Source organism: Excalfactoria chinensis, chromosome 1 (assembly GCF_039878825.1).
Source record: "Excalfactoria chinensis isolate bCotChi1 chromosome 1, bCotChi1.hap2, whole genome shotgun sequence".
In the NCBI taxonomy this organism is placed as follows: domain Eukaryota; kingdom Metazoa; phylum Chordata; class Aves; order Galliformes; family Phasianidae; genus Excalfactoria; species Excalfactoria chinensis.
Window position 1 is genome coordinate 72,022,721 of NC_092825.1, and position 24,965 is coordinate 72,047,685.

General features: G+C 41.9%; 1 protein-coding gene across 1 annotated transcript in view; it reads left to right on the forward strand.

Moving 5' to 3' along the window:
* TULP3 (TUB like protein 3) overlaps positions 1–24,965 on the forward strand; it is a 36,699-nt gene that overhangs the window by 9,764 nt on the left and 1,970 nt on the right. Inside the window, exons 3-9 of the mRNA XM_072328873.1 lie at positions 13,637–13,799; positions 16,565–16,741; positions 19,370–19,503; positions 21,384–21,581; positions 22,079–22,191; positions 22,602–22,716; positions 23,985–24,083. Of these exons, the coding sequence (XP_072184974.1) occupies positions 13,637–13,799; positions 16,565–16,741; positions 19,370–19,503; positions 21,384–21,581; positions 22,079–22,191; positions 22,602–22,716; positions 23,985–24,083 (999 nt within the window). The remainder of the gene's footprint in view (positions 1–13,636; positions 13,800–16,564; positions 16,742–19,369; positions 19,504–21,383; positions 21,582–22,078; positions 22,192–22,601; positions 22,717–23,984; positions 24,084–24,965) is intronic.

Below are 24,965 nucleotides of genomic sequence, written 5' to 3' on the forward strand. Positions count from 1 at the left end.
ATTCCCTTTTAATTATACTTCTTTCCACGTGTGCTCTACACATGCATGGCCAGTGCACGATATAGAGCCCAGATGGAAAAACTTACTTATAGGGTGCCTAGTTTAGGTATATGGAAAATGTTTTCTTAACATTAATCCATCTATCTTAAGTCCTGCACCATAATTGGACATTCGTCATATATCTTTAAGGCTCTACTTATATATACAAGAAATTATTGGCTGCACTCCCCCAGCATCAAATTCCCTTGTGGTACACATTGAACATTCCCATTTTTGTGCATCACCCACCAAGTGCATCCAGGTCCCTGGGCAAAAACGGTACCTCAGAGAGGTTTGCCCTTTCCAGACGCTGGAAGGACCCAAACTGCTTTTCCCAACACGCTCTTTACGTGTACTACAGGAACCATATCTCCCTCTATGGTACATAGGGAGCTGGATTGGTTGGGACCATCACAATTACCAGATCCTCGAGTGTTGACCAACCAGGTGGCTTCTGTTAAATGGTTTTCCCAATTTTTATATGTTCCGCTGCCCATTGCTTTCAACATAGTTTTTAACAATCCATTGAATCGTTCAATTTTACCAGACGCCGGTGCATGATAGGGAATATGGTAAATCCACTCAATGCCATGATTTTTGGCCCAAGTATTTACAAGGGAATTTTTGAAATGAGTTCCATTATCTGATTCAATTCTTTCCTGAGTGCCATGCCGCCACAGGACTTGCTTTTCCAATCCTAATATGGTGTTTCGGGCAGTAGCATGGGGTACTGCGTATGTTTCAAGCCACCCAGTGGTCGCCTCAACCATGGTGAGTACATACTGTTTACCATTTCAGGATCGTGGCAAGGTGATATAATCAACCTGCCATGCCTCCCCATATTTATACTTTTGCCATCGCCCTTCCCCCCAAAAAGGTTTCATCCTTTTGGCTTGTTTAATTATGGCACATTTTTCACAGTCATGAATGACCTGAGCAATAGCATCCATAGTTAAGTCCACCCCTTGGTCTCTGGCCCACTTATATGTTGCATCTCTTCCTTGATGACCTGAAGTCTCATGGGCCCACCAAGCTAGGAATAATTCACCTTTGTTCTGCCAGTCCAAGTCTATCTGAGCCACCTCAATCTTGGCAGCTCGATCAACCTGATGGTTATTTTGATGTTCTTCAGTGGCCTTACTTTTAGGCACATGCGCATCTACATGGCACACTTTTACAACAATATTCCTTATTTGGGCAGCAATGTCTTTCCACAGTTCAGCAGCCCAAATAGGTTTACCCTTTCGTTGCCAGTTGTCTTGTTCCCACTGCTGCAACCACCCCCATAAGGCATTTGCCACCATCAGTATAAAGATGAAGCATCGGCCACCTCTCCCGTTCAGCCACATCTAAGGCTAGCTGAACAGCCTTTACCTCTGCAAATTGGCTTGACTCTCCTTTACCTTCATTGGCCTCTGCAACTTGTCGTGTGGGACTCCATACAGCAGCTTTCAATCTGCGATGTTTCCCTACAATACGACACGATCTGTCTGTGAATAGGGCAAATTTCTTTTCATTTTCTGGTAGCTCATTGTATGGTGGGGCCTCTTTAGCACGTGACACCTCCTCTGCAGGTGATGTCACAAACTTTTTACCCTCAGGCCAGTCCATGATCACCTCTAGGATTCCAGGACGGCTTCCCCATCCGAGCTCGTTGTGTGATTAGTGAAATCCACTTACTCCAAGTGGCATCAGTAGCATGATGGGTGGAGGGAACCTGTCCTTTAAACATCCAATTTATTACTGGCAAGCGAGGTGCTAGAAGGAGCTGTACTTCGGTACCAACTACTTCAGAAGCAGCCCAAACTCCCTCATACACGGCTAAGATCTCCTTCTCAGTTGGAGTGTAGCGCTCTTCAGATCCCTTATAGGCTTGACTCCAAAATCCTAGGGGTTGACCTCGGGTCTCTCCTGAGGCTCTCTGCCACAAACTCCAAGTGGGACCTTTTTCTCCAGCAGCAGTGTAGAGGATGTTCTTTACATCCTGTCCCGTCCGTACTGGCCCCAAGGCCATGGCACAGGCTATCTCTTGCTTTATCTGCTCAAAAGCTTGCTGCTGTTCAGGACCCCATGAGAAATTATTCTTCCGTGTCACCTGATAGAGGGGGCTCACAATGTGGCTGTAGTTTGGAACATGCATTCTCCAAAAACCCACTACTCCCAAGAAAGATTGGGTCTCTGTCTTGTTGGTGGGTGGAGACATAGCAATGATTTTGTCAATCACATCTGCTGGGATGTGAAGACGCCCTTCTTGCCATTTTGTACCTAAGAATTGAATTTCTTGGGCAGGCCCCTTCACTTTGCTGCGCTTAATAGCAAAACCAGCTTGCAAAAGAATCTGGATTATTTGCTTTCCTTTCTTGAAAACTTCCGCTGCTGTATCACCCCACACGACAATATCATCAATATACTGCAAGTGCTCGGGAGCATTACCCTGCTCCAAAACAGTTTGGATCAACCCATGGCAAATGGTTGGGCTGTGTTTCCACCCCTGGGGTAGACGGTTCCAGGTGTATTGAACACCTCTCCAGGTAAAAGTAAACTGTGGCCTACATTCTGCAGCCAATGGGATGGAAAAGAAGGCATTAGCAATGTCAGTGGTGGCATACCACTTGGCTTCTTCTGACTCCAGTTCATACTGGAGTTCTAGCATGTCTGGTACAGCAGCACTCAATGGTGGTGTGACTTCATTCAGACCTCGGTAATCCACCGTCAGCCTCCATTCTCCACTGGCTTTACGCACTGGCCATATGGGACTGTTAAAAGGCGAGTGAGTTTTGCTAATCACTCCTTGATTTTCTAGTTGACGAATTAACTTGTGAATGGGAAGCGATGAGTCCCTATTGGTGCGGTACTGCCATCTGTGCACCACTTTGGTGGCAATTGGTACCTCTTGGTCTTTTACCTGGAGCAACCCCACAGCAGAAGGATCATCTGACAGATCAGGTAAAACTGACAGCTGCTTAACACCATTTGTGTTAACAGCAGCTATCCCAAAGGCCCATTGATACCCCTTGGGATCCTTAAAATATCCCATCCTGAGGTAATTGATACCCAATATACATGGAGCCTCTGGACCAGTCATAATAGGGTGTTTTTGCCAGTCTTTACCAGTGAGGCTTATTTCGGCCTCCAATATAGTCAATTCTTGGGAACCCCCAGTCACTCCATGGATATGTATTGATTGTGTCCCTTGGTGACTTGAGGGCATTAGGGTGCACTGTGCACCAGTGTCCACCAGGGCCTTATATTTCTGTGGTTGGGATGTGCCAGGCCGTCTAATCCACACAGTCCAGTATAGTCTATTGTCCCTTTCCCCCCCCAGCTGGGGGCAGGGCCTCTCTATTGGTTACCTCGGTGGCTTGCGGCAACTGGAGCCTTCCCCCTTCTGGAAGAGTTCGCCTTGATGACTGATTTGCGTTGTAATTCTTTCACTCGTGCCTGGAGTGCAGAAGTGGGTGAATTACTCCACTTCTTTATATCCTCCCCATGACTATGCAGGAAAAACAACAAGGCAAAACGTATGACCTTACTGTTGTCATTTGCTCCAACACGAAGACGTCTCTTTTTTATGGTTGAGATCTTCAATGATACAGGATGGGAGGATCTTGCTTTGTTTAGTTTTCCCGATAGGCCATCGTGGGAATCCTGGTCCCCATCATCTGGTACCACCATGGATCCATCAACATCGGGCATGGTAGTCAATATATCTATAATATCATTCTGTGTGTTTTCCACTTTATCTAACCTTTTAATTGTGTTTTCCATTTTATCTAACCTTTTAATTGTGTTTTCCACTTTATCTAACCCTTTAATTGTGTTTTCCACTTTATCTAACCTTTTAATTACAGCCGAGATGCAAACTTCTATAGTATTTATAAATAACTCAATTCCATGAATTTTATCAATCAGTTTATTCACAAGGGGTTCCCTTAGCCCTTTGCCATATAATATTGCAAGTGTACTGGCATGCTGTCTTGGTGCAGTCCTTGTAAATGCACGCCACATGAGTCGTGAAACATGGACTGTTTCGGGATCATGTAATTGGTGCGGGTCATCATAATTGAAGTCAGGGCTGTATAGCATTTCCACCACAGCACGTTCTCTCAAATGTCGAATACCAGTCTCTATATCAGTCCATTTTCTTTCCTCAGGTGTCAAGTCCTGTTTAATGGGAAATCTTTCTTTTACTGCTAACAGCATCCTCTTCCAGAGGGTGTAGGACTCATCTTGGCATGTGCCAATACCTCTATCCACACGTGAGTCCCTGGAAATGCTACCCAGTTGGCGAGCTTCATTGCCATCAAGCCACACACTGTTGGCCCCATTGTCCCAACATCGAAGTAACCAGGCGGCTCTAGATTCTTTTGGCTGGCGTGTATAGTCCTTTCTTAGATCCCGAATTTCACTCAGTTTTAAAGATCGATCAGTAAGAGTTGTGATTTTTTCCTCACCTTTTGCTCTTCCAGGAGTCCTTGGTGTTGATGGCGGCAACTGTGTTGATGAGGCCCCCCCATTTGAAGTTTTGGGGCCAAAAAATTCTTGCAAAGAAAATCTAGTTTTTGGCTCCTCCTCTCCTATTTCCTCTATTTCCTCCAGTTCACCCTCCCTTTCTTTTCTCTTTTCTAACTCCTTCCTCTGCTCTTCTGCCTCCTCCTGCTCTTCTATCACCCTCTGCTCTTCTACCTCCTTTGGTTCTTCTAACTGAGTTGAAACTCGTTTCGTTTTTTGTCCTCTTACAGGGGCAACCAACATTGAATCTGGTGCCCCCTGTGGTTGATCAGATTGGCTGATTTTAATGCCCTCCAATTTAGCTTGGAGTCCGTCTCTGAGGGCGTTCAGTTCAGATTCGAGGATGTCCCTCTTGGACTGGAGGGTATCATACATGGACTGGAGGGCACTTATGTCATTCCGGAGGGAGTTACGATCAAACAGGATGGTACCATACTCAGTCCAGAGTTTGTCGCGCTCGAACCGGAGGGTGTCTCTCTCAGATCAGAGGGTGTTACGCTCGAACTGGAGGGTGTTGTGCTCAGACTGGAGGGCGTCTTGCTCAGATTGAAGAGCGTTACACTTGGAATGGAGGGCGTTGTGCTCAGACTGGAGGGCGTCATACTCAGACCAGAGGGCGTCTTGCTCGGATCGGAGAGTATTACGCTCAGACTGGAGGGCGTTGTGTTCGAACTGGAGGGCGTTGTGCTCGAACCGGAGGGTGTTGTACTCGGACGGGAAAGTGTCGCATTCGGGCTGGAGGGCGTCGCGCTCAGACTGGAGAGTGTCGAGTTTGGACTGGAGAGTGTCGAGTTTGGACTGGAGAGTGTCGCGCTCAGACTGGAGAGTGTCAAGTTTGGACTGGAGAGTGTCACGCTCGGACTGGAGGGTGTCTCGCTCAGACTGGAGGGCGTCATGTTCGGACTGGAGAGTGTCATGCTCAGACTGGAGGGTGTCTCGCTCAGATTGGAGAGTGTCGAGTTTGGATTGCAGGGAGCCTTTCTCATTTCGGAGAGCCTCTCCCTCATACCAGTATGTGTCTCTTTGATGTAAGAGATTTCTTCCCCTGACTCTGAGACCCTCATTCTCACACCAGAGTGCCTCTTGTTGTCGTAGGAGGTCATTTCTCTCAGCTAGGAGACTCTCCTTCTCAGCCCAGAGGCTCTTCTGCTTGGCCTGGAAACTCTCTCGCTCCTTTCGTACTGTCTCCCTGAGACTCTTTTTCTCAGCCCTTAGACTCTCTTTCTCAGCTTCCCAAGTTTTTTCCCTCTCTGCCTTTTCAGCTCTGAGACTCTCTCTCTCAGTTTCCAAAACTTCTTCCCTCTCTGGAATGGTATTGAATAAGTCCCGATAAGCATTAGCCAGGCCCAAAATCATTTGTGCCTCCTGAGATCTGCCTGAGCCACAACATTCCTGTCTCAAATATGCAATCAAACTTTCGGGATTCTTCAAGTGTTCAGGAGTAAAGATCCATGACACTGAAGATGTCTTTCCCTTAAAAATCTCTCCAAAACCACTCCAAACTCCCTGCCATTCAGTATTCTCTGGTTCTGGGGAAGATTTCCTCAGAATGTAATAAATCCAGAAACCGATAAGCAAAATAATCAACAGCAGGTTCAGGGAGATTGACACGAGAAACTCAATTGACAGTGTGGTCAACTGGGCTTTCAAAAACTGCATAAAAGATTCAAAAAAGGAACGAGGAGCATGCTCGAAAACCACCATTTCTGTAATATTAGTTGCTCCTTCTGGAGCTGTATGCAGGTACCAAGTAAGCATTTCTAAAAATGTTTTCAATCGATTGTATATGCCTATGGCCCCATAGATAAAAGTGGCGAGCTTAATTATGGCCCAATAGGTTTGGATCATTACAAAGGAAGAACCAATAGCATGCAATCCTTTGTAAAATAATTTAATTAGAGGCCACATTTTTATTTATTTATCTATTTTCTTCAACAGCGGGGGGAAAAAAAAGTAGAGCTCAAGTTTACAAAATAGAGCTTAAGGTTTACAAAATATCCCGGAGTGTTGGCAGTCTGCCTGGATTTCAAAGTTTATAAAATATTCCAGGGTATTGGCGGTCCGCCCGGACTTTCAAGGTCAAGCTCCCAGGTGCAGAAACGTAAACTTAGATAGCTCCTTAATGAGAAAAAACTCTGTAAAAACTCTGCAGCTCTGTAAGAAGCTAAAAGAACAGCAGAAAAAAAAACAGCAGAAAAAAAAAAAACGGCAACTTGCCTGCATTCTCCACCAAAATTACTGTCGTGGGTTACCCTAAAATCTGCCTGCACCCATGACAGGGGGGCAGTCGGCCCGCAGGCCGCTGGTCCAGAAGGAAAAAAAACAGGGAAAAGGAAATAAATACAGCGGCAACGATCTAAGGAGGCACGCTTATTTACTAAATACTATATCGGAATACAGAATAACAAAATATAATACAATATAATTGGAATTAAGGCTAACGAATCAAGTAAAATAAGAGAGAGTGAGTCCTGAAACCGAGAGGCCTACTGTAACTCTAGGCGAAATGGCTGGAACGCTCCCACACGGCTCTCCCCCTGGCTGACAAGGTCCAAGAGAGTGAGTTCAGCACCGAAGTGAGATTATATAGAGTCTGTGTCATATGACTGACCGTGGTGTTCCCTGGGACATTCAGTCTTCTTTTGTGAGCAGCAGATTCGTCAAAATTATCTATGCTTAACATGATGTTATGATGTGGAATACTGATAGCAAAATTACAACATTGCAAAACCATGACAGTCTGCTTTTATCTTTTACACAAGTAGCACCATGCTTTGTGAAACAATAAAGGTCAATAGCAGATCACAGTCAGACATAATGGCCTCATTACTGTTTGTAGCAGATACCATGCTTAAGAAATTTCTCCTAAACATTTAGAGGAACTAAGATAAACATTACAGAATGTTTTGTGAAATACAACAGGATTGTGTTCAGCATCTTTGACCACATGGAGAATCTAGAGTAAGCCTTTGATGTATCAAGGGCATGTGTTGTATTAGACTTGGATGGTCACTTGAGATGTACGGAGACAGGCCCTCCCCTGCTCGGTCATGCATATGTAGATGGAGTCATGTATATGTAGAAGAGGTCATGCATATGTATAAGAGGTGTAAATGAAATAGGAAACCTATATAGGGGACTCACACAATCTAATAAACGCCATTTTACCACTCACCATATTGGTGTAAGGACCAGTGTGTAACTTGGCCAGGGGCCGTCAAAAGCACATTACTGAGGGACGTGACTCTTAAGGTTACCTGATTAAGGTAACAGGCATGTGTCTCTCCATCCATCTTTACGATGGATTTCGAACCCTATAATTTCACAGAATCACAGAATCACAGAATTATAGGGGTTGGAAGGGACCTCTAGAGATCATCGAGTCCAACCCCCCTGCCAAAGCAGGCTCCCTACACCACGTCGCACAGGTAGGCGTCCAGGCGGGTCTTGAATATCTCCAGAGAAGGAGACTCCACCACCTCCCTGGGCAGCCTGTTCCAGTGCTCCGTCAACCTCACTGTAAAGAAGTTCTTGCGCACATTCGTGCGGAACTTCCTATGCTGGAGTTTCAGCCCATTGCCCCTAGTCCTGTCCCCACGCACTACTGAAAAGAGACCAGCCTCGCCACTATAGCTCCCACACCTCAGGTATTTATAAACCTGGATCAAGTCCCCTCTCAGCCTTCTTTTCTCAAGGCTAAACAGACCCAGTTCCCTAAGTCTCTCCTCATAGGGGAGATGGTCCAGGCCCTTCACCATCTTTGTGGCCCTCCGCTGGACTCTTTCCAAGAGATCCCTGTCTTTTTTGTACTGGGGAGCCCAGAACTGGACACAGTATTCCAGATGAGGCCTCACCAGGGCAGAGTAGAGGGGGAGGATCACCTCCCTTGACCTGCTGGCTACGCTCTTTTTAATGCACCCCAGAATGCCATTGGCCTTTTTGGCTACAAGGGCACACTGCTGGCTCATGGCCAACCTGTCGTCCACCAGGACGCCCAGGTCCCTCTCAGCAGAGCTCCTCTCCAGCAGGTCTTCCCCCAACCTGTACTGGTGTATGCAATTATTTCTACCTAGATGCAAGACTCTACACTTGCTTGTGTTAAACCTCATCCAGTTTCTTACTGCCCAGCTCTCCAGCCTGTCCAGGTCTCTCTGAATGGCAGCACAGCCTTCAGGTGTGTCAGCCAATCCTCCCAGTTTCGTGTCATCAGCAAACTTGCTGAGGGTGGCCACTATCCCCTCATCAAGGTCGTTGATGAAGATGTTAAACAAGACTGGACCCAGCACAGACCCCTGGGGGACACCACTAGTCACAGGCCTCCAGCCAGACACTGCACCGCCAACGACAACCCTCTGCACTCTGCCAGTCAGCCAATTCTCGATCCACTTCACCGTCCACTCATCTATCCCATACTTCCTCAGCTTTGTTATAAGGATGTCATGGGGGACCGTATCAAAAGCCTTACTGAAATCAAGGTAGACTACATCTACTGCTCTCCCCCCGTCCACCCAGCTAGTGACGTCTTCATAAAAGGCCACCAGGTTGGTCGAGCACGACCTCCCCTTGGTGAACCCATGCTGAGTACTCCTGATAACCTCCTTTTCTCCCAGTTGTCTGGAGATGGCATCCAGCACAAGCTGTTCCATCACCTTCCCTGGGACAGTGGTGAGGCTGACTGGCCTATAATTACCCGGGTCATCCTTCTTGCCCTTTTTGAAGACTGGGGTGACATTGGCCATCCTCCAGTCTTCAGGCACCTCCCCAGTTCTCCAAGACCTCTGAAAAATTACAGAGAGCGGCTTAGCAATAACCTCCGCCAGCTCTCTCAGCACCCGCGGGTGCACCCCATCAGGTCCCATGGATTTATGGACATTAATGTTTCCTAAGCACTCACGGACCACCTCTTCCCTGACTAAAGGGAAATCTCCCATTCCCCAGATTCTCTCATCAACCACCGGGGACTGGGATTCCTGGGGGAGAGCCCTTTCACTAAAGACAGAGGCAAAGAAGGCGTTCAGTATTTCCGCCTTGTCAGCATCCCCCGTTACCAGAACACCCCCTCACTTAGTATGGGGCCCACATTCTCCCTAGCCTTCCTTTTGCTGTTAACATACTTAAAAAACCCTTTTTTATTATCCTTTATCTCCTTAGCTAGATTCAGCTCCAGGTGGGCTTTAGCCTTCCTGGTCGCATCTCGGCAGTCCCTGACTACATTCTTATATTGTTCCCAAGTGGCCAGACCCTTTTTCCACATATCGTGTACTTTCTTCTTTCTGCGGAGCTTGCACATGAGTTCCTTACTCATCCACGCAGGTCTCCTGGCACCTTTTCCTGACTTCTTAGTTACAGGGACGCACCGATCCTGAGCCTGGAAGAGGAGCCGTTTGAATGCTAGCCAGCTCTCACAGGCCCCCTTGCCTTCTAGCACCCTGGCCACGGGATGGCCCCAAGTAAGTCCCGGAGGAGATCAAAGTTGGCTCTCCTGAAGTCCAGGTAGCAATCCTACTTTTTGTTTTGTTTCCTCCGCTCAGGATCTCGAACTCCACCATCTCATGGTCGCTACAACCCAAGTTACCCCCGACTTTTACTTCCTTAATGAGTCCTTCCTTGTTGGTGAGAATAAGGTCCAGCAGCAGTTAAGTATTGTTTATAATCTGTGGATCATATCTGTCTGCCCCAAAGCTTTTGCCTATTGTACTTCCTTGAGAAGAGTGTGGATGGCTTCTCAGGCAGTGCTTAGTTCCTCGGCAATAGAACATATCTTTTGAGGTACCTGTAGCTCAACCTGTACTGCTGCTATCTCTCTGTGGATGGAGAAGGTAAAGACTGAAGGCTCATTTCTGAATGTATTTGCTATGATATTAGTCTTGACACTGAAGTTTTATTAATGCCATAATCACTAGCATTTGTCCCTGCTGTCTTATTGTGAACTAAAGAGGAGCTGAAAGAAAAGGAGCCTCAGAAATCCATGCCTTGTGGTCTACTAAGGTAGACTACATCAAGTAATAAATAGTATATTGTACCTTCAAGAAGAGTGATTGAAGCCTTGTTGTGTACCATCTTCTTGTTCATTACAGTAGTAGGAAGAATACTGGACTAGTCTGCTATGGTGTATTCATCTGATGCATCTGACTTCTTAGGTAGCTTGTTGGAAACTCACTAGAACTGGAGTGGAAGTTTTTTTATTATTTTTCGTTATGCTTTTCTATGGTCTATTCAATACGTGGAGTTTGCAAAATCCCGAATGAATCATGGTACTTGGTACCTGTTGTCACAGAGTTATCTAGATCAATCTGTGTCTGTGACAGGGGGGGCAGTAGGCCCGTGGGTCCCCCAGACCCGACAAAATGGGAAGGGAAAAGGGAAAGAGGTAGGGAGATGGAAGGAACTGGGCTCAAGGAAACAAATAGAGCAGTGGCAACAATCTAAGGACGAAAACTTATTTTACTATGATGTCAGAATGCAAGATAACACAATATAATACAATATAATTGAAATTGAAGCTAATAGATCAAGTGAAATAAGAGAGAGAGAGAGAGAGGTTTCTGAAGACTGAGAAGCCTATTTTGAAATTGGAGGCACCATGGCTTGGAAGCACACCCACACCCGCTTTGAGGCAGTAAGAGAGAGAAAGCCAGTGTCAAGTATTCCCTCTCTGCCGTGAGGTCCTCTGGGATGTGTAGTTCTTCTTTGCTCCACATGATGTTATGATGTTGAATACCAACAGAAAAAATTACAAAACCGTGACACCTGTTATTTATTTAATGAGTTAAATGTTCTTGTGTCATGTGACTTTTTGTAATTCTGTATGAAATTTTACTGTGACACAGGGCTGGAGAAAAAATTTGGTTAGTAGATGGAAGCGTGTTTTTTTTAAACTTGACCTTAGTGGAACAAGTCGAAGGACATGCTGCGCTGATGGTAAGACTACTGTGCCACCTTGTGTAAAGAGAAAGAGTTGCAACCAACCATCCCACTCCTGAGCTTGTAAATTTTCTTTTTAATAAACAAAGCTTTAGAGAGAAACCTAATCACTGTCAAGTTTCATCACTTTGGTTATCTTTAAGTTCTTGTGAAAAAGTTTGTCATATTCACTAGCAATGAAGTATATGTCTTAATATGCCTTAAAAAAATCTAATCTTGTAGAATATTCAGTAAAGTAACTTCAAAAATTATTATGTACTATACTGATCCCAGTTTCAAGTTCCAGTTCTAACTGTAGCTATGTACTTTCTTACTGTTTTTATGATGTGCTTATTCTTCACCTGTCCATTTGCTAGGTACAAAAGCCTCAGTAACATTTTTTTCTCAATTTTTTTTTTTTTTTAAAATATATTTGTGTTTTCCATTCTCCTTTTATGTCACCTATTAAAGATTTAGACAATATAGCAGAACTTTTTCACTTTGCATTGATTTATCCGAATGTATATATATTAAAGACTTCTTCTGGATGATCTGACTACTAGAGAAAAAATATTACTGAGTGTTTTGAAAGAATTTTAATTTACCTTACCTTCCTCTAGACTGATCTAATAATCTCTATACAGTTCTTTGTATTTTTTGCTGTTCAGGACAATCCTTGCAAATAATTCTGCAGTAAGTAATAATAGCTGTGCTGAAGTCTAGTTTTCAAAGTGTAATCATCTGAGTTTTTGCTTATTGAAGTATTTTGGAGAAAAGTACTTGAAAAGCATAAAGAAAAGACCAAGAACTGAATTGTGGTAGAACTTTTCAAGGAGAGTTTGCCTGTGAAACTGTTGTAAGCAGAGATAAAAAGCCTAACAGGAAACAAAAAATCCAATGAGATGGAAGAATTGTAACAGGAGAGGAAAGAATTTGCAAATAATTCGTGTCTCAAGTAAATTGAGTTATTGGTGCTGTTTATCTGATGGTCCTTGAAGACTAAGAAGAATTTGGTGAAGCAAGTTTATTTTTGTCCTCAAAAAAGCTTTCAGTTTTTTTTTTTTTCTTTCAGTTTTTTTTTTTTTTTTTTTTTTTTTCAGGTACCAAAGAAGCTGTTATGAATAATTTGCATCTGTGGCAAGTGGTCTGCACATCTTATATCATGCATCATCTATATTTTTAAGATTTAAGCATGGCTGTCTTTAAAATGATGCAGTGTCTTTAAAATGATGCAGTGCCTGTATTTGCTTTAAGTTTAGAAGATCTTTCTACTTACATGTAATAGGAATAATGAACATCACATGTGTATGTATGATGGAAAAATAATGTTTTGTTTTTAACACTAACACTTGAATTTCTTTCATTTCTGAATTAAATACATATATTTTGTAAGATCAGTTTTTGTATTACAAAATGAGTCTCACTTTAATGACTGATTTGTGTTTCTTTTATTCCTCTATCTCTTAAGATTGCTTTTTGTGAGCTGTCTCATCTGAGTTGTATCCTCTTGTGAGATTGTAGCCTTTATCACTAAGGCCATGTCCTTTGCAAGTCTTGGACTGCTTTTACTGCATCATGGCAGCATTTATAACTGCAGTGGCAGAGTGAGCCCTGATGAAGGATGTTTAGAACTGGTACACTAATTTGATTGTACAAACAACAAAAGAAAAAAAACAAAACAAAAACAAAAAAAACATTCTCTGCATGCATGGGAAGTTGTCCAAGCTGGTGAAATGTTTAGTAGTTCAATTGTAACCACATTGGAAGGAGTGGAGGGTTCTTGTGAGCTGATTGGTTTGCTCTGTCAGCTTAAGTATGGTGAATGGAGTAATAAGTTTGCAGTAGATGTTACGTGCTATAACATATACTTTAGAAAATGTTTCACAATGGATTCTAAGTGACTACTGAATGTAGCTGTTTATATTAAGGGTTACTACAATTTTGTCTGGAGAAAAGGAATTAAAAATTATGTGTTGATGGTATCAGGATAGATCCCCCATCAGAGGAGAACCAAAAGCAGTGTCTCACTCCAGACACTCTAACATCTGTGTCTAGGATTTCTGTGAGAGTAACAGGAGCGCTTTATTTAGGTTGATTGGAAATTGTCATCAGTGGCTGAGGTGCTGGCTCTCTGGCAAGTGTTGTGGTTATCTTATTTTATGCTTTTTCTTTTATTTCACAGAGAGCTCTTCTAGAGAAAAAGCAGAAGAAGAAACGTCTTGATCCCTTGATGGTACAGCCAAATCCCGAGGCAAGGCTGCACAGGCTGAAGCCCAAAGGGTGTGAGGAACAGACTCCTTTAGTAGAAACTCCTACCACATTCCATAGTGATGTTGTATTACATGGTAAGTACCTGATTTTAGCAGTGTTCTCCCAGCATGCCACTGCATGCATTTTATGTCTTAGATGGTTACCTGTGTTGCTGTGACAGTTGTCAAGCCATAAACAAGACTGATCACAAACCTTATGTACAGCTGTAGAACTACAGTATTATATGACAGAAATATTGAAGTGTATAAAACAAGCAAAAAATCTCGTCTTCAATTTTGGAACAGTGGAGAATCTTCATCTGCTTTTGAGTAATCTTTCCCTTTTGTTAGGTTAGAAAGAACTGTAGAAATTAGTTACTAACTTACGTATTGGTGGGGAGTTGCAAATCCAGAGTAAGAGAACTTCCTGAAGCAGTAGGATAAAGAAAAGAAGATAGTCCTGTGTTGACAGCCTTTACTGTTTTTCACAGTATCACCGTATGCTCTCTTTCAAGATTGGATATGACTAAGTCGTAAAATAAATAATCAAAACAGAAGGCTTGTGAATACCAGATTAGATTGTCTGTTTTTTATCTCTTCTATTTTTTTATTTTTTTCCTGTGGCCTTCTGAAAGACAACAGAAGCATGACAAGCAAGTTATAGGGGTCCAGAAAGGCACAAACATGACACGATATTAGGGAGCCAAAGCCTCCCCTCAGTGGTCTGAAGACATTATAGTAAAATGGCAGCCATTTTGTTGAGAATGAAAAATGCATTACTGAGAGCTTTAAGGACTTGTATGTCATAGAATGGAAGAAAAGAGTAACAATTAAACCCCTACATTGTAGCAGAAATGTCAGGAAGTAGTTTGTGAGAGCTAAGATCAAGCCTATCAAGAAAGTGATAGCAAATAGGCTTTGAGGTGCATACTAGTATGGAATGGTGTAGTGCCACTGTTAGGATTCTTTCACTATCTTAGGATGGTGAGGAAAGTGCTGATGTGGATGATAGCATTTATGTATTTAAAATTAAATGGGGGAAATCTGATAAAAAAAAACTTGAGAAGAATAAAAAATATAGTTAGGAAACTTCACTATTACCAAAATTGCAGGAAAGAAAAGAGGAATCTAACTACTTCACTAGCTTCCACAGTTCTAAAGCTTTTTTAATACATATAAATCATGTCAGAAGTCCAACTAGAAAAAGCAGTGCAGTTTCAAGATGAAAAACAGTAAAAAAATAAACAAACAAAATCAAAGCAGAACTGTGTACTACACAAACACATTTATAATATGTATGTTGCATGAAAGTAATGCCTCCTATTTATTTCCATGGAAGCTACAACAAATAGAAGAAGCACCATTAGTGCTATTTGATAGAGTGAATTCTAAGCTACAAAACATTATTTTTCAGCATACTCATTCCCATTAGCTATGCATTTTTACCTACAATGAGCAAGAGCCTGAATTCTATATTTGTAAAAATAATAAAATAAACATTTGCACCAGTGGAGGTAATCTACTGTTGCTGTCACCACTGCTGAAATTCACCACCTGTTGCCTCGCTGTGCTAGCATCCACTGTTCATCAACATTTCCGGACTGTTTATGGAGACTGAATGTCAACTGGTATTATTTTTCCATGTGGAGAAATTCAATTCCACACCATTGCTTTTCACATGCAGTTCCTTGATAGATACCATTTTGTCAGGCTGTCACACGGCAACATGTGCCATGACAATGGAATATTAGTGGGAAGGTTAATTCTCTACTGCCATAACACCAGCACTTACCTTTGATGCCATTTATCAATATAATAAAATAGGGGGTTGCACATTCAGAGCATCTCACATTTTGTTCCAGATCTTTACCAATTGCAAAGTGCAGCACATGCTGTGCTATATATTTAAACCTGGAAATGTCATTTCTTCTGGAACTGTGGAAGGCATCAAATTTACTATGTGTTTATCCTGTACCTTTGAATATTCTTAACAAATTGATTTGTGATGTTTACTGTAGGACACTCATTTAATGTCATTCCTTGTAAACAAAAAGTTTGAAGTTTGGAGCAGGAGGAAAATAGTTGTCCATAAATAAAGTAACACATAACAACTTGCACAACAAATACCACACATCTTAATTGCTCTAGCCATTGGGAAAAACAAAACATAAAAGCAATCACCATATTTATGAAAGGGGAAACTGATGTATGTAGTATTCAAAGTAATCAGAGGTCTGTATCACAGTAAGACTTAGCTTGACAAATGTTTAATTCACAGTATCACAGTATCACAGTATCGTGCAAGTTGGAAGGGACCTTAGAGATCATCGAGTCCAACTCCCGGGATTTGAGCCTTTCTGTGTAGCAGAGCAGCATTTCTACCACTTGTGCCACAGGGGGGATTTGAACCCCGGGCCTCCGGTGTTGCAAGCAGCACCTCATACACTGCACCACCGGGGGCACACATATTCATTAAGAATATGTCAATACTTTAAAGGAGTGTGTATGATCAATGAGTTGTATAGACTATAGAGAAGTTAGGCTGGTAAGACTATCACACTGAAAGAGATAATCAGAGATAAATGAAAAGTACTCACAAGAAAACTCCACAAGGAGCAATCTCCAGAGAGAGTGGCAGTCAGCCCTTAAATGGGGTCTAGGAAAGGTGGAGCCAGGCTCCACCCCTTCCAATTGCACAAGTGAATTGCCTTCACCTGTGCTCCTGTGTCTGACTCTGTGCTCACCTCAGGTGATCAATCAGAGGTTCAGGCCTTGATTCAACAGTTCCCGTACAGAGTACTTAAGCAAGAATATATCTGTAAAAATGAAACTTTTATGTTATGTTTCATTTTGGCTCGTAGGCATTGATGGACCAGATTCTTTCTTGAAATCGGAAGTGCAAGATTTAGGAACCAAACTCCAAACTTTCTCTGTTGGGTCTTCCATAACAGCAGTGAATGCAGATGAGAAAAACAATGGACGCACTCTAACAGAAACATTAGGCAATGCAGATCTGCAAGAAATCTTACAGAAAAGAGGTAAGTGTTGATAGTAGGCAGACACGCTTTTCAGGACTCCTCTGTTTATAGTTTTATTTTTCTTTTTCTTTTCCTATAGCATTAAATTAATTAGAAAATTAAGGTATAACAAAGCAAGTGTTTATAGGGCTTTCCTCTTACATGCAGAACTAGTAGGTAGTACAGAATACAGAAATGGAAATTTGCTGTTTCTTTTGTTATTAACTGGATGCAAATGTGCTGCGTAATTATCTGGCCTTTCCAAATAAGGTAGTGACAAAACTCTGCATTTCATGTTTTGCTAAAATTCAGGGTGTTTTAATTCCAGATATATCTGGATATGATACTTAAGTTATTTTTACAATAGTAGAACCCTCTAAAACCACTAATGTTATAATTTAACTGTTGAGAAGACTAATAAGAGATGTTCTTCCTGAGACAGAGGGTGTATCCCATAGAGTACTTTCTCAGGGGAGTGTTCATCTCTGTTACCGAGTGACTTATATGGCTGTCAGTACTATAGGAAGGCATTTTGTTGCATGCAGCCTAAACAAAATACTTAGTAGAATTTAATACAGTAAGCAGCTTGTTTTATTAGGAGTCTGTGTCCCAGAATGTTTCCAGTGTTCTTCATAAATTCGACTGTGTGGAGGAATAGTTTTATTCAGTTGTCACATCTGACAGCTGTTTATGTATAAATAGTGATATCACAGAATATTTAGGGAAAGAAGCAGGAGTGAATATCCAGAAACTTCAGCAGAAATTAGTGAAGGTAAAATGTAAACTGTGGATGATGAAACTGACTGGAGTATTAGGGTTAACAGCTTTCCTCTTTCTAAGCATGCTTTGAGAAGTTTGCAGACATTTTTAAGATGATTTCCTGTTTTATCTGAGACAAAGAATTTCTAGCAATGCTCCCTGTATTAAAACGCTGTTGTAAAATTGATTCACAGAAAATAATTTGGTTATAGCAGGCTAAGCTTGTTAATTTTCTATAGTGCATTATGTATTTTTCCATTCTGTAGCAAAATTAAAGAACAGAATCACAGAACCAAACAATGAAACTCCACGTAGAAACACCAAACAGTGATACATACAAATATGTTATTTGTCCACATCACCTCTATATAGCTGTGATTAAGATTAAATATATCTTGGGACAATCAGATCAATAGTAGTATTTGAGACTCAATTAATTATTGCTGCTGATGTACTGATTATATATAATAGGAGAGGCTATAACTAAAGATTTATCATAATGCATTTCAATAACACTAAGAGGAAATAATGAAGAACATTTCAACATCTTCATCAGTGACCTTGATGAGGGGATAGTGGCCACCCTCAGCAAGTTTGATGATGATATGAAGTTGGGAGGATTGGCTGACACACCTGAAGGCTGTGCTGCCATTCAGAGAGACCTGGACAGGCTGGAGAGCTGGGCAGTAAGAAACCGGATGAGGTTTAACAAAAGCAAGTGTAGAGTCTTGCATCTAAGGAGGAATAATTGCATGCACACAGGCTGGAGGATGACTTGCTGCAGAGGAGCTCTGCAGGGAGGAACCTGGGTGTCATGGTGTACAATAGGTTGGCCATGAGCCAACAGCGTGCCCTACTGGCCGAAAAGGCCAATGGCATCCTGGGATGCATTAAAAAGAGCGTGACCAGCAGGTGGAGGGAGGTGATCCTCCTCTTCTACTCTGCCCTGGTAAGGCCTCATCTGGAGTACCGTGTCCAGTTCTGGGCTCCCCAGTACAAAAAAGACAGGGATCTCTTGGAAAGAGTACAGCAGAGTGCCACAATGATGGTGAAGTGCCTGGAGCATCTCCTCTGTGAAGAAAGGCTAAGTGAACAGGGACTGTTTAGCCTTGAGGAAAGAAGACTGAGAGGGGACCTGATCCAGGTTTATAAATATCTGAGGTGTGTGGGGGAGCAAAGTGGCGAGTCCAGACTTTTCATCAGTGTGTGGAGACAGAACAAGGGGAAACAGCCAGAAACTGGAGCACAGGAAGTTCTACACAAATGTGTGCAAGAACTGCTTTACAGTGAGGATGACGGAGCACTGGAACAGGCTGCCCAGGGGGGTTGTGGAGTCTCCTTCTCTGGAGATACTCGAGACTCACCTGGCCAACTACCTGTGTGACTTGGTGTAGGGAACCTGCTTTGGAAGGGGGTTGGACTTGGTGATCTCTGGAGGTTCCTTCCAACCCCTGTGATTCTGTGAAGAATGTAAACTGTACAGAGTCCAACCTACAGGGTAGGTCTCACCTACCAATATAGAGTTGGGTTGCCTTTTTTGCTCTTTAACTACGGAGAGGTTGTTGGTTTTTTGCATATAAAAATAAGCAAAATTTAATTCAGTGATAGCACGTTCATTATATAATACATTGCTTGCTGAACTACGTATTAATGAAAGTTTTATCAGTCAAAAACTGACAGCTGTAAGATGTTTCTACTGCTATCAATATTATATGTATAATATAATCAGAATTACAAAGCTTAGAAAGTGATACAACACAAGAAGAAAATCAGCAATTTGAAAGAAGTATTAATAATAGTTACACAAAGGTTATATGTAAATTAGCAATGCCATAAACTCATGACACTTTCTAAAAGAGAGGTTATCTGCTTATTTCTGTGTTCTGACAGGAATTTCAGGCAGTTTGAATTTTGATGAGGAGGACATGGAAGAAGAAGAAGAATCAAGTAAGAGACCAGCATCTCAGTCACCACATCCTGAATCTGAGAGGCCTAGTTCTGCAACCACTGAGAAATCCTTTGCAGTAGGTGTTTTGTAATGAGTTTCTGATGAGAACTGGGCATATTATTGATTTTTTACTGCTAACCCCTTTAGCACTGTGTTAAAATACTGTATTTCCAGTTGTTGTTAATCTTTGAAGCCAGAGGAAGGACAATATTGTCAGATTATCTAACAGAAGAGCATCTAATTAAATAGAAAGACCTGGTAGTCATCAAAGGAACAATGATGGGTAGAGAAACCTAACTCAAGTAACCTAATCAGTGAACAGGGGAGTACTCTGAATCAGTGCTCCTGTGATGCGCAAAGAAGAAAGATTAGACCGTTGTCTCTGCTTCAAAATCTGCCAAGATGATTCAGAGAAACTCTGAAATGCCATACAAATTAAGATGATTTGCTGCCTTTATTATGGGTTTTATTGTAGGGATGCAAGGGGGAACAGAATGTTGGAGTGGAGTAGGGAAAATTCTGGGATTGTACAAAGCTTACTATGAGGTGCTTAGAGAGAGGAACACAAGGGAAGAGGATCAAGTTGAGTCAGGGGACAACAAGTGTAAGAAAACAAGGAGTAAATAGAAAGGATAAAAGGCTTCAGGGATCCTTGATCCTAGAAGTCCATGCTAATATTAATCTGACCCAATTGATTGTATTTGTGTATACTGTGTAGGCTGTGTGTATACTGTGCTACACTAGCCAGTGAGTAGTACAAGAAATATATTTGCTTTTATTTACTAATAAAAAAATGAGGTGTGGTTGACAGCTGCTGGAAATGACATGGAAATTCACTATGAGGGAATTTCAAGTGTCCAAGATGAAGGAGTACTCCAGGTTCTGCAGTCTACAAGGTTTCACAGAATCACACAACATTTTGAGCTGTAGAGGACCTATAGGGATCACAGATTCCATTCAGTGGCTCCCCACAGAACCACCCAAAGTTCATACCCTGTATCTGATTGTCCAAGTGGTCATTGGACAGAACTGAACTGTAGCAGCTTGGCACCTTGACCACTACCCTGGGAAGCCTGTTCCATGACCAAGCACCCTTTCAGAGAAGAATGTTTTCTGAACACCCGACTTGATCCTTCCCTGATGCAGTTCTGTGCCACTCACTCAGATTCCACAAATGGAAGTTTGGGAGGTGCTGGCCCATGTTTTCCTCTTCTCTTAAGGAAAGGACTGAGAAGCCCCCAACTCAGAGCAGTGGGCAGTGGGCTCCCTCCCTCTTTTTTGAGGGCCCAGGACTCTGGGTCAAGTGAGCCTTCCTCACTGCCCCACTGATGGGCATGATGGGGCCTGTCCTAGCCCCATGTCACAGCTGCACTCTTAGCACTGATGCCATGCCATGTCAGGCTAGCTTCCTCTGAAAAAATGACTTTAATATCTGATACCAGATTTCTGCTAGAATTCCAGTTCCTTTGGTGACTGTAGCTTGCATCCTTAATGTATGTGTTATTCCAAGGTTTCTCCAGCACTGTCATCTTACTACATTTCTGCTGCTTTTTTGAACCAGCATAAGCCTAGTGATCATTTCAGCCAGAGAACACACAGGCTGTCATACTGCAGCATCCATCCAGCATGTCATGCTGCCTTATTTACCACAGGGTTTGAAATTCTAGAAGCAGAGCAGCACTTTGTTTAGAATGTTTACAGTGTCTCAACCTGTTTTCCCATTCCTAGTAATTTGCTCTGGTTAATGGCTTTATTTTCTCTCCTTCCCTGGGAGAGCTAGAGTAAAAAATTTTCTATCCACTTTCTTCAAAGAAACACAAATGTTTTTTCATTCAACTTCCATTTCTCAAATACGTTCTTGGGGCATCCGTTTCAACAGATCTTCCTTTTTGTGGGGAATACCCATGACCCTACTGGTCCAATGTTGGTTTTCTAATATGATGGTTCTTCCTATAGGAAATAGGTGCTTCCTGTAGTCCATCCCCTCAGGCGGTTGCACATCTGGGAGAAGTAGAGAACTTGGAGGAATTTGCATTGCTCCCTGCACCCCGTGGTATTACAGTCAAGTGTCGAATCACTAGAGATAAGAAGGGAATGGACCGGGGCCTCTTCCCTACTTATTACATGCATCTGGAAAAGGATAACAACAGAAAGGTATTGGAAGCAGTGTACAGTGTCTTGGCTGTTGTATTCTTAGACATAATATTTTATTGTAATGAAGAACACTGCATAAATCAGCAAGGAACCTGAAGCTGAGGAGAAACAGCATGCAGATGAGGGCAACTTATATCTGGCCAAGGCACTAAGGAAGGTGTTCGCAAGTTTTGAAGCCAGAATACTAAGAAAGATGAAATTTAAAAGTTTTAAAATGTCAGGGTTAAAGAAAAGCAGGGAGACTGAGCTGTTCCAGGTGAAAAGAGGGGAAAACTGGAAAAAAAAATTGCCTTTCATCTAGGCTGTTGAGTAATGTAGTTGGAAGAGCAGGATTTCAGGTTATGTACTTGTGGGAGAGGTCAAAATTAGTGAGACAATAACAACAGTTCAGAACAAAAATCAGAATGGATATGGGAAATTGGGAGGTAACAGTCTGGATAGCAGTGCCTCTGCATTCTTTCAAAACTCCAGTCTTGATAAAAGTTTTGTATTTCCAGATGTTTCTTCTTGCAGGTAGAAAACGAAAAAAGAGTAAAACGTCCAATTATGTCATATCAGTTGACCCAACTGATTTATCCCGGGAAGGGGAAAGTTTCATTGGAAAACTCAGGTGAGAGTACTAGATAAAAACTACAGAAAAATGTACATTTTCTGCAGTTGGATAGATGGAATTTACATATTTGTTTAGTTGGAGTTGTGGATATAGTAATTTGCTCTCTATTCAGAGAGAATTAACTTACCACTCCTAGCTTACTGTATTCAACTAGGTTGTCAGTCTTTACTCAGTTACCATTCATAATGATGATTTGGAGGAGTTCTGGCTCAGTGCTTTTTGGGACAGGTAATGTACCCAATTTTACATGGGGCACTTTACTGAAACTCCTTACTGAGATCACTAGAGAAAGACTCAGGTGACTGGAGATGCCTGACTTTTCTGTCACGTGTACATGCTTTTGGAAGATGATAATAATTTTCTACTGATACCTGTCTATTTGTATGTCTTTCTATAACTGAAATTAGATCAAACCTCATGGGAACTAAATTTACAGTCTATGACCATGGAGTTAGTCCAATCAAGGCACAAGGTCAAGTGGAAAAGGCTCATACTCGACAAGAACTTGCAGCTATTTATTATGTAAGTAGTGCCTCTTCCCTTTTGCCCCCTTCTAGTTTGCAGTCTGATTACTAAGGAGGCAGGGCTCACAAAATGATGCTACCTGCAGCCTCCCTCACTAAACTTCGGAACTGATTTCCACCAGATAAGTTAAAGAGTAAAAGCCTCAAATACAGTTTCTTATGAGTTTGATTTATTTTTATTTTTATTTTTTTAAATCATTAATGTAAGAGGGAGGGAGACCCAAATTAATGTTCTAATGAGCTTGTTACTTGACCAAAAATTGTTATACTCCAGTCCTGAGGTTTAAGGAAAATTTGAGATACTTCACAAAATCCAAGTCAGTCAAGTAGAAGTTTTTGTCTTTTATCATGGGTACAGTAGAACAAATTTAAAGGTTATTAGCCTGAAGCATGATTTGAATTTTTTTTTTTTTGGCTATTTTCCCATAAGTGATACTTAGGGGAAAAAAATTGTCTTCATAATTCCAGTACTAACCTGTTCAGCAGATATTTCCTTTGTATACAGTATTTTTCATGTCCCTACCTAACTGTACAGAGCATGGTTTTAAAATGAGTACAGCAGATAATATAAAGTCAGCTTTTCATATATCAATATTTTTCATATATGTGAAGTTTATGAAGTTTATATGTGAATAAAATCAGTGTTCTTCTTCTCATATGCGTTCGTAGATTTTTTAAAATGAAGTAACAGGAATTGCAACTCAGAAGACCTTTATTCTTCATCTGTTAAAATGCACTAGCACATCAGGAGAAGCTGTATCACTTAATTCAGCGATTCCAAAAGATTCTGTCTTATAAAAGTGTCACTGACATAGATACAGAATGCTTTAGACCAGTGGATTTTGGTTGACGTTATTAACTAAGTTGTTTAAGAATACCGAGAATGACTTCTTTCTTTTGCTTTCTGTACTGACTCTACACGGAGCAGTATCATGCAGTACTCTGGAAAATCTGTTTGTTTTAAGATTGAAGCTTGAATGGATGATGACTACCTTGCCTCCTAGTTCTATTCTTAATCATTTATAAAAGAAAAAAAAAAAGAATGAGAGAAAGTAGTAAGTCTGCTCTTAAACACAAGTAACAGAACGAGAAGAAAATTGCCAGTCATTCTTCAGGAACGTACTTGTGATATCCAGCTAGCACAGTTATAGCCAGCAAATCTCTGAAAACAACATAAATGTGGATTCAAGTTCAGCTTTGCTGTCTTTCCTTCTGCATGATGGAGTATATCCATTCCTGAAAATAGTGTCTTTCCTTGTATTTCAGGAAACCAATGTGTTAGGATTCAAAGGTCCCAGAAAAATGTCTGTAATCATTCCAGGAATGAATATGAATCATAAGCGAATTCCAGTCCAGCCACAAAATGTGAGTTATGGAGTTTGGTCATAATTCAGACTGGAGGAAGAGGTGTTAAAACTTTCTGGTGGAGGTGTGGGTGTTATTGACAGTCATGCTTACTAGAGAATGGTTGGTATTGGCCATGGCTGATTCTATGGGGCAGCAACAGTGTTGCTCAAAAGTGGTGATTAATTTATTCTTGCCTTTTACCTCACTTCTAAGTTTCTGAATCCTGTTTGTATTCTTACTCATCTTTTGGGCAACCTAACTGTTCTTTATGGTATAGTTATTGCAGATGGCTACTCTGATTTGTTGCACGTACAGCCCCTTTTCATGAAAGACACTTATTGTTTTTTTCTCTTTTATACCTACTACTTTGTTAGCAGGCAAGCAGAGTGACTGTGGCCAAGACTGAAACATAAAGCTGTTAGAATTGTATTATCATAGAATTGTTTGAGTTCCAAGGGACACTTAAAGATCATCTAGAGTCCATCTCCCCAGTAATGAACAGGGACATCTACAGCTCAATCAGCTTGCTCAGAGCCTGGCCCAGCCTGACCTTCAATGTCTGCATGGCTGGGGCGTCTACCTCCTTTGGGCTATCTGTTCCAATGCTTCACTACCCTCACTTTTCCTTATATCCAGTCTAAATCTCCCCTCTTTTAGTTTGAGACATTTTCCCCTTATTCTGTCATAACAGACCCTGTTAAACAGTCCCATTCTTTCTTATGGCTTCCTTTTAGATACTGAAAGGGTGCTGTCAGGTCTCCCCAGAGCCTTCTCTAGGCTGAATAGCCCAAGTGCTTTCAGCCTGTCTTCATAGGGGAGGTATTATTCCTCTGAACACACTCCATCAGGCCCATGTCTCTCCTGTACTAAAGACTCCAGATCTGGATGTAGTACTCCTGA